This window comes from Penaeus monodon, chromosome 38 (genome assembly GCF_015228065.2).
Source record: "Penaeus monodon isolate SGIC_2016 chromosome 38, NSTDA_Pmon_1, whole genome shotgun sequence".
Taxonomy (NCBI): Eukaryota; Metazoa; Arthropoda; class Malacostraca; order Decapoda; family Penaeidae; genus Penaeus; species Penaeus monodon.
Window position 1 is genome coordinate 31,309,700 of NC_051423.1, and position 10,000 is coordinate 31,319,699.

The 10,000-nt window shown below is 38.3% G+C and overlaps 1 protein-coding gene across 2 annotated transcripts in view; it reads right to left on the reverse strand.

Annotated features, from left to right (window-relative positions):
* LOC119597056 (ecto-NOX disulfide-thiol exchanger 2-like) overlaps positions 1-10,000 on the reverse strand; it is a 39,892-nt gene that overhangs the window by 21,117 nt on the left and 8,775 nt on the right. For both annotated transcript variants that reach the window (XM_037946501.1, XM_037946499.1), the window contains exons 3-7: positions 9,506-9,667; positions 7,181-7,364; positions 6,493-6,629; positions 3,629-3,867; positions 3,189-3,390 (exon numbers count right to left, since the gene is read on the reverse strand). In XM_037946501.1, coding sequence (XP_037802429.1) covers positions 3,189-3,390; positions 3,629-3,867; positions 6,493-6,629; positions 7,181-7,364; positions 9,506-9,667 — 924 coding nt within the window. The remainder of the gene's footprint in view (positions 1-3,188; positions 3,391-3,628; positions 3,868-6,492; positions 6,630-7,180; positions 7,365-9,505; positions 9,668-10,000) is intronic.

The window sequence follows — 10,000 nt, forward strand, 5'->3', positions numbered from 1 at the left end:
AGAGAGGAGAGGGGGGAGAGAGAGGAGAGAGGAAGAAAAGAAGAGGGGGGATGATTTCCTACATTGCACCTATATGTATATGTATGTCATGTCTGTATATCTGTGGCTAAATTATACACAGTACTACTCTTCCAACTGAAAAAACCCCAATAAAAAATTTGTTATTTTCCCCGGGGGGGAAGATAGTTTTGATTTTAATTTCTAATCCACTCATGCTGGGTGAGATCCAATCACACCATGGATTAAATTTCACCAACTCTGAGCCTTGTGAATTCAAAAAGAACTAGGGGCCAAATGGTCAAAATCCGGCTGGAGAAGTTTTAGCTTGCTAAAACATTTTTTGGGGAGGTTTTTAAACCTTTTTGAAGGGTAATATTTATTTACGTTCATTAAAAATTTGTGAAAATTTTCAATATTAACTGCTTTCAGTTTTCTGATTGTAATTCTCTTGTCATTTCTCAAGTGATCTCATCAGTGATCTAGTATTTTAATAATGTTTTAATAGTTCTATTAACAATAGAATAGCTTGTGTGTGTGTTCCTTTTTGTGGTGTGTTGGTGGGTGTGGGTGTGTGGGTGTGTGTGTGTGGGTTTTGTGTGTGTGTGTGTGTGTGTTTGTGTGTGTGCTTGTGTGTGTGTGTTGTGGTTTTTGTGTGTTGTGTGTGTGTTTTGGGGGTGTGTGTGTGTGTGTGGTGTGTTGTTGTGTGTGTTGTGTGTGTGTTTGGGTGTTGGGTTTTTGGTGTTTGTTGTTGTGTTGTTTGTTTTGTGTGGGGGTTGTTTGGTGTTTGTTATGTGTGTTTTGTGTTGTTCTTTTGTGGGGGTGGGGGTGTGTGTGTTGGGGGTGTGTGTGGTGTGTTGTTGTTGTGGTGTTGTGGTTGTTGTGTTGGGGTGTGTGTGGTGTGTGTGGGTTTTGTGTGTGGGTGTGGTGTGTGGTGTGTGTTGTGTGGGGGGTTTTGTGTGGTGTGTGTTTGGGTGTGTGGTGTGGGGTGGGTGTGGGTGTGTGGTGGTGTGTGTGTGGTGTGTTTGTGTGGTGTTTTGTATTTTGTGTGTGTTTTGGTGGGTGTGTGTTTGTGTTTTGGTGGTGTGTGTGTGTGTTTGTGTGGTGTGTTGTGTGTGTGTTGTGTGGTGTGTGTGTGTGTGTGTGGTGTGTGGTGTTTTGTGTGTGTGGTGTTTGTGTGTGTGTGTGTTTTCTTGTGGTGTGGTTGTTTTGTGTGTTGTGTGTGTGTTGGTGTGGGTGTGTTGTGTGGTGTGGTTTTTGTGTGTGTTGGGTTGTGGGTTGGTGTGTGTTGTGTGTGTGTTTGCTTGGGTTTTGTGTTTTGGTGGTGTGTGTGGCTTGTGTGTGTGGTTTTGGCTTTGTGGTGTTTTGGCTTGGTGGTGTGTTGGTTTGTGTGTGTTTTGGGGGGTGGTGTGGGGTGTGTGTGTGTTGTGTGTGGGGGTGTGGTGTTGTGTGTGTTGGTTTGGGGTGTGTGTTTTTTGTTGTGGGTTTGGTTTCTTGTTGTGTGTGTGTGTGTTTGGTGTGTTGTGTTTTGGTGTGTGTGTTGTGTGTGTGTGGTGGTTGTGTTTGTTGGGTGTGTTTGTGTGGTGTGGTTTGCGGGGGGGGGGGGGGGGGGGGGGGGGGGGGGGGGGGGGGCGGGGGGGGGGGGGGGGGCGGGGGGGGCCGCAGGGGGCGTGGGGCGGGGGGGGGCCGGGGGGGGGGGGGGGGGGGGTTGGGGGGGGGGGGGGGGGGGGGGGGGGGGGGGGGGGGGCGGAGAGAGAGAGAGAGAGAGAGAGAGAGAGAGAGAGAGAGGCGAAGAGAGAAAAAGAGAGAGAGAGAGAGAGAGAGAAAAGAGAGTGAGAGAGAGAGAGCAGAGAGGAGAGAAGGAGAGAGAGAAGAGAGAGAGAGGAGAGAGAGAGAGAGAAAGAGAGAGAGAAAAGGGACAGAGGGGACAGAAGACAGAGAGAAGACAGAGAGAACAGAAGAAGAGAGAAGACAGAGAGAGAGAGAGAGAAAAATAAAAAAACAAAAAAAGAAAAAAAAAAAAAGGAAAAAAGAAAGAGAAGAGAGAGAAAAGAAAAAAGAAAAAAAAAAAAAAAAGAAAAGAGAGAGAGGAGAGGAGAGGAGAGAGAGAGAGAGAGAAAAGGAGAGAGAAGAGGGGAAAAGAAAGAGAGGGAGAGACGACAGAGAAAAGAGAGAGAAAAGAGAGAGAAGAAAAGAGAGGGGAGGGGAGACAGAGAGAAAGAAAAAAAAAAAAAAAAAAAAAAATTAAAAATTAAAAAAAGATAAAGAAAAAAAAAAAGAAAAAAGAAATTAGAGAAATGAGAAGCGGAGAGAGAGAGGAAGAGAGAGAGGGGAGGGAGAGAAACAAAGAGAGAGAGGAGAGAAACAAAGAGAGACAGAGAGAAAGAGAAAAAAAGAGAGAGAGAGAGGTGAGAATGCAAAGAGAGAGAGAAAAAAAAGAGAGAGAGAGAAAAAGAGAGAAGGGGAGAGAGAAAAAAGAAAAGAGAAGAGAGAGAGAGAGAAAAAAGAGAGAAGAGAGAGAGAGGGGAGAGAGAAAAAGAGAGAGAGAGAGGGGGAGAGAAAGAGAGAGAGAGGAGAGACAAAGAGAAGAAAAGAGGGGAAGAGAAGAGAGAGAGAAAGAGAGAGAGAGAAAAAAAGAGAGAGAGACACAAGAGAAGAGGAAACAAGGAGAGAGAACCAAAGAGAGAGAGGGGAGAGAAACCAAAGAGGAAAGGAGAGGAGAGAGAAACAAAGAGAGAGAGAGAGAAACAAGAGAGAGAGAGAAGAGAGAGAGAGAGAGAGAGGGGGAAAGAGAGAGAGAGAGAGAAGGAGAGAGAGAGACAGAAAGAGAGGAGAAAAGAGAGGGGAGGAAGAGAGGAGGAGAGAGAAAAGAGAGAGGTGAGAGCAGGAGAGAGAGAGAGAGAGAGAGAGAGAGAGAGAGAGGGGAGAGGGGAGAAGGGGAGAGAGAGAGAGAGAGAGAAAACAGGGAGAGAGAGAGAGACAGGGGGGCCCAGAAACAGAGACAGAGAAAAAAACAGAGAGAGAGAGAGAGAGAAGAGGAGAGAGAGAGAGAGAGAGAGAGAGAGAGAGAGAGAGAGAGAGAGAGAGAGAGAGAGAGAGAGAGAGAGGAGACAGAAAGAGAAGAAGAGGGAGAGGATAGGAGAGGAGAGAAGGAAAGTCTATAGAAAAGAAGGAGAGAAGGTCTTGCTGACCTGTGACATTTTCTGGAAGGCCTCCTACGAAGATTGTCCTGCAGCCAAGAGGCCTCTCCCTTGTAGTGGGTGGGGGAGCCAGGCGATTTGGGGGGACTAAGACGCACGTCTTGCAGTGCAGAGGGTTTTTGATGGGTACTGTCAGGCCTTCTGGAGACATCATCCATCCAAACATGCCCCAAGTTATTCGAAAATCTCCACTCTGTAAATGTAATTTACAAGAAAATAAATAGGGATTTAAACGTTCCAATATCTGCTTTAAAACATAATAAACCAAAGCACTTAAATTAATATATTTTTCTTTAACTAATTCAAACATATTCCTCAGTATCTAAAAACTAATGCTCTGACAGCAACATCATTAAACTATTGAAGACATTTAGCGTACAAGTAGACAAAAATAACTAGTATTACTTTGAATACAATCTTTGTTTACCTACCATTGGTGGACCTTCTCCCGGAGGTCCCATTGGACCCATGGGGCCCATTGGTCCCATGGGTCCCATAGGGCCACTCATTGGCCCCATTGGGCCCCCCATTGGACCCATAGGGCCCATTGGTCCCATTGGTCCTCCAGCAGGGCCCCACATTGGACCCCAAGGGCCAGGACCTGGACCCATTGGCCCAAAGCCAGAGCCTGACTGATTATTTCCATCCAGTGGTTGAACTTGCCCATTTCCTGTAAAAGAACAAAAATAAAATAAAAAAATAAATAAAAGTAATTCTAAATATATATTGGAATGTATTGGAAAGGGATTTCCTGGAAAACCTCTGAATCATAAGAATATAAATATAATCTTCCAAAACTGTAACATCTACAAGTTAGTGTCCAACTCACATATGCATCTGGTCTAAATCCAAACCAAAATCTGGTAACCAGCCCAGAACAGCTTGTTGACATAATGGTGCCAGAAAGAGTTCACCATTCTATTTAAAAGTTAAGCACCCATAAACTGTGAAACTGTCGTGCCTTGCATCTGTCAATTTATCTATTATTACCAGTTTCTGATCATTTATATTTACTGATCTTTCGTTTGCACTGTCTATTATTACTGGTCTGCTAGTTACTTTGAAACTCCCTTCACATACATTGTTTGAATGATTAAAAAAAAAAATCCTTTGAAGCACTATACCATTTTATTCTTTGAACAAGAGCTTTTACACTAACAGCTACAGCTACAGAAAAAGTGAAAAAATGTAATTTTAAAAAAGTTTGAGACCTCTGGTTTCTTTTTGAGAGATCTGTGGCAATACAACTATAGAGCCCATTTTATCAATTCCAATCTCTCTTTCTCTCTCTCTCTCTCTCCCTCCCTCTCCCTCTCCCTCTCCCTCTCCCTCTCCCTCTCCCTCTCCCTCTCCCTCCCCTCTCCTCTCTCTCTCTCTCTCTCTCTCTCTCTCTCTCTCTCTCTCTCTCTCTCTCCCTCTCTCTCCCTCTCTCTCTCTCTCTCTCTCTCTCTCTCTCTCTCTCTCTCTCTCTCTTTATCTTTTTTTTTAAGAATCACAAAAAATTCACTAATATTCTAAAATCTCACACAGTTATTTTTTCTTGTAGGCATGATTTTTGCAAGAATTACTGTAGAAACTTGAAGAAATTGGGAAGATCAGAGGAGCTGTTATACATTATCAATTCCTCCTTTAACTTCCTAATTCTTATATATTTGTTTAACTGCACCCATTCTTTAGAAATGTTCATATATACACAAATTTTGTCTACTTTGATGGGAAAAACATGTAAAGTGAAGAAATATGACTAGTATTTTCAAATAATTCAGTTTGGTAAATGATCATAGCCATTTTTTAAAGACAATTTTCCTATGCATACAAAAAAGGGGGAGCATTTTGAGAGTGCACTTAACAATTTCTTGTTGAGTTTCAAAAATATGTACATCTCAAATTTCACCAAAATTGCACTCTTGGCCATTTCCTTTAGTATATGATCTCCACCAACCTAAATTTCATCTTCTAAAACTCAAACAGAAAAAAATTTACTTTACCCCTGAAGCCCTATTCACTATAATCACTGCCAACCATGCTTTGTGTGGTTTGTCCTATTCACCACAATCATGCAAGGCACATGAAAATATTACACAAACATATGGAAGCAGAAATAAAATCAAAATGGAGAGGCCATACTCGAATGTCTATCTAAAGTCATCTATATAAGAAATAAGGTCATGTCATGGTACAATCTGCCTGGTGCTGCAGGAGGGCCAATGGCATTCAATAACAAAGTCACTTATAACAATTATTAAGGTCTTTAATCATATTTCTATAATAAATATAGAATGTCTCTTTCAACAATTTGTAGAAAAAATTTATAGGGTAGAAGAATCATAACAATATTACACAAAATTTATATAAAATATGTGAGCGTGTGTGTGTGTGTGCTTTCTGTCACATAAGCCTATCTAATACCCACCATAATGTATGACTGTATTCTATCATTGTGTGCTCTAGAGTGTATTGCTAACCAAACATATTCTTTATTATTATTTTATAATACTATGATTCTTCTACCTTATCTAAAATTTAACAAGTCACAGCTAGTGATAACCTTTGCATTGCAGCCAGAGTTCACCTAAGATATCAGACCATCATACCTAGGTAAGAGAATAAAACTGTACTGGTTGTATGCATTTCAGCAAAAAATAACTAGGTAAAAGTTTGCATGATTTGAATGAAAAAGTCCTTCAAATACATTTACTTGCAATAAACCATAAGTGAAAATCAGATTATCAATTACTTATTTCTTTTTTTTTATGACTGATGTTTTAGCAGGAAAAGGTCTGATGTTGCTTTGCTCCAGTTTTACTAAGACAGTCTATATTAAGTTGGCAGTCTACATATGTAAAATTACAGAGATGCAACATATAGTTATGTTTATGTGCAACAAGTGAAGTGAATGATAAATCATAGGATTATTTTACAGCTCATAACTGCCCTTCTGCCTTGACATTTCATAAATAATAAAAAAGAAACATTTATTGCATATATAATTTTTTTTTCCTGTGAATCATGTCATCTTATATATAAATGTGATCTGACAGATCATAGCACAAAAGTCCTTAATGTCCTTGATTACAGTTTGACAATTATATGCTTGGTGTCTAGATTAGAATTCAGTATTTGTGAAATACTTAGAACACAGTAGTGATTGTATAACGATAATCACTTGTTGCTAATAAAGAATCATGATATTTTTCTAAGCTAACAATTGATTTTTCTCACACACCAGGCAAAAGTGTATCAACTTTGTCAGTAATTGCATAATATCAGTATCTTCTGATATCACCTGACTTACCACTGCCAACCGACATGTTGTCGCCCCCACTACGACTACTGCCACCACTGTCCTTCCGTGGCCTATCTCGTCCACGGTCTCTATCTCTATCTCGGTCTTGCCTTTCACGGTCACGGTCACGGTCTCTGTCTCGATCTCTGAAAGTATAAAATATATTTATTAAAGGATGAATAGCATGACAACCTATGTTACCTCACATTTTCTTTTATGTTAGACACTGGGGATTAGTGGAATGATTACCTTTTTTTTCTATACTAAAGGAATATTTAATTCACTTAAAACCAAATGTTTGGTGTGAGCAATTAAATTTCATTTGCTATATCCAAAAACACTCAATAAAAATAACAGTTAAAAAAGTTTTTTGATTAATTACAATAATAAATTAATATTTATAGTAATTATTGTAAAATATAATATGAATATTCTCCAGATGAAAAACAATCTACTTCTCTAAAGTTCTACCAATATACTTTGTATGGTAATATAAAATGGAATTCAGTACATTTGCTAATTGCATTTTATATCTAATCTAGATAGTAGATGATTTACTGTTTATAAATAAAGAGATAGCACAGGTAATGTCTTCTTTATTACCTACAGCAAAATAAACAAGTATATTTGAAAGATGAGCCAAGAGTTTTGAAGCTAACTAGTCTAAAAGGATAAAAGGATGTTTTGCACGACTCACCTGTCCCGCTCACGGTCACGATCTCTGTCTCTGTCCCTGTCCCTGCCTCGTGAGCGCTCTCTGTCACGATCTCTATCCCTTCCATGATCACGCTCACGGTCTCGATCTCTTTCCCGGTCTCGCTCTCTTCTCTCTTCCACGATGACAGGCTCTGGCATTATCCCATCCACCATTTCTCCATTATCTATGAATACAAAATTGAAGCTTGAAAGAAACCCAGAAACCATCATCAATTTAATAAAAATATTCAGGTCTCTTCCACCTATCTCAAAGCTAGAAGCAGAATGAGTTAATTAAAAACAAGAAAAAGCAAGATAAAGAAGAAAAGAGTACTATAAATGAATACATAAGCAATGATCAGCAAACTTCAGTTTGCACAACAAACCACAATTAATTTTGTGATTACATCAATACATCATAATAATTCCTTATGATTACATATTTTTCTTAAAATTCATTCTATTGTATAATATATGTATGCAAACAGACTTTCTAAACAGCAATAGCAAACATATACTTAATGTATTTAGCAGCATATAAGATGAACGCTTTTTCTTTCAAAACCTGATCTTCAAGACTTCCCAGCATCTGAATAGAACGCAAGGTAATTTTGAGGGTTACTCTTGATTATGGTCAGGCAATATGCAATGAACCAGACAACTTAAGAAGATGAAGATCCATGTTTTATAAAACATATACACAGACTTTCTAAATGGTGACAGCAAATATTTAAGGGATGTAAAATGAACTCTTTTTTTATTTAAAAATCTAATCGTCAAGAATCCAGCAAGAGTACATGCCATGTCCACTGTAATATAAGTTTATTTATTATATTTACACATAGATGGCTCTACATGTGCTTTGTCACCAAGGAGTCTGTTATGAGTCCTGCCTATCTTACCTGTTTACCCTTTTCCTTGATTTTTGAAAAGTTTCTTTTGTATTATTTCAATGTTTTTAATGTAACCAAGACTTTAATTATAATTTAATAATCATAATATCAGTAAGAATAATAACAGTATTGACATGAATAGTATTAGGAAGAAAAAACATTTTCCTGCACTTTCAAGGAATCAGGAAATCAGGAGCAGTCACTAGGGCCTCCTGATAGACTACTTGGTGATGAGCACATGTGGAACCATCTGTATGTACAAAAGCCACAAAAAAAATACAGGGGGCAGTACATAAATCCATAGTCATGGATTAACATCTGAAGAGGATGTAAGGTTATCTTGAGAGTTACTCTTGATGACAGTAAAGCAATATTTGATAAACCAGGCAACTGAAGAATTTTTATGTATGGTATATATATCAAATGAACCATTCTATTTCTCAAAGAGAAAATCGTATTGAGTAAACGAAATTTGATAATTCATTAACCTACTACAATATTCTGGCACACCACTTATTAACATGGTCATATATACCATACTTACAAGCTATTGCATTTTTAAAATTCTATGCAATGGAATATGTCTATCCATATTTTGTATCTAGTAGGTATCTTTAACAAACAATAGACATACATAAAAGTAAGGTAGACTGGGTCTGGCTGATACTAAAGAGGTTTATTTCGAATTCTGGACACTATACAGATTATTAATATGTTTATGATGTCTAATTTTGTCTTGGTGAACAGGGTCCAAAAGCCAGATAGCATGTTTCCATGCCACACAGAGTTGACCATGCTGTAATATATGTGCTACACAGTCGTTTACTTGTTTGGTCCTGACTGTCACTCAAGAGAGTATTGTTTCCATTAAAAAATAAAGTAAAGAGAGTATAGTATATGTTTGTTTCTCCTGCTTCTAATGTTTTATTCAAGAAGTTGACAATGGGCAATGCTCAGTGCTTGGCTTGGTATAACACAAAAAAAAACTATCACTAATGGGTTAAACAGAACTCAAATTATCTAAATTGAGCAAACACGCTAAAATATAGTTTAGTGAGAACAAAAAGAGATGTTGACAGGTAGCTCCCTCACTAAAGGGACAAACTCTTGAAAATTTCCTTGTATTCTACTTTTCTGATCTATTTCAAGTTGGATTTTGAGTACATTATATCCTGGTGCATCTTATATACTGCGAAATACAGCAAGCTTTATACATGAAGCTACATTATTAGATACCAGGCAGCCTTGGTAATAAAATACATGTCTAAATTTTATTATTCTCATCCAGAGATCAAAATTCTCTCTATACTTTACAGTTATAGCTGTATGGTTAAAATCAGACAAGTCCTACATGCTTTCATACCAATACCAAGAAAAAGAAGGTATTTTAACAGCCAACTCTCCCCTCCTCAAACTAATACATGAATCCTTACTTGCAGCCACAGGCATTGGTGGTTTGTTCTTGTTAGTGTTGAACTCAAGTGGAGCGTCATTGGTTGCAGGGTTTACGGCAATCTGCATGGGCCCCATCATCCCAGGGCCAATACCTGGACCCATTCCAGGACCCATACCCATTGGACCTGGACCCATCATACCTGAGATTGCAATGTGGCTTAAGCTTTCAAGTGCATCAAATCACAGTTTCAAAATTTCAATCAGAGAAATTACCTTTAGTAATATGGTACATGTGAAGCAAATGAAATAAATATTGTATTTTGGTAAAAGGATATCTATTCTTATACAGATTTTGACATAATAATTTGAAAAAAAGGAACATACAGAGCCAAAACAGAACTAAACTAGATCCCAGATCAGATGGTATGATACTACAAAGCTTTATAATTAAGGAATGTTACTATTTTCTGTTTCCATCATATGTCTTGACCCATAATAAATAAATACTTAAAGCATGTTAGAGCATCCTAAAT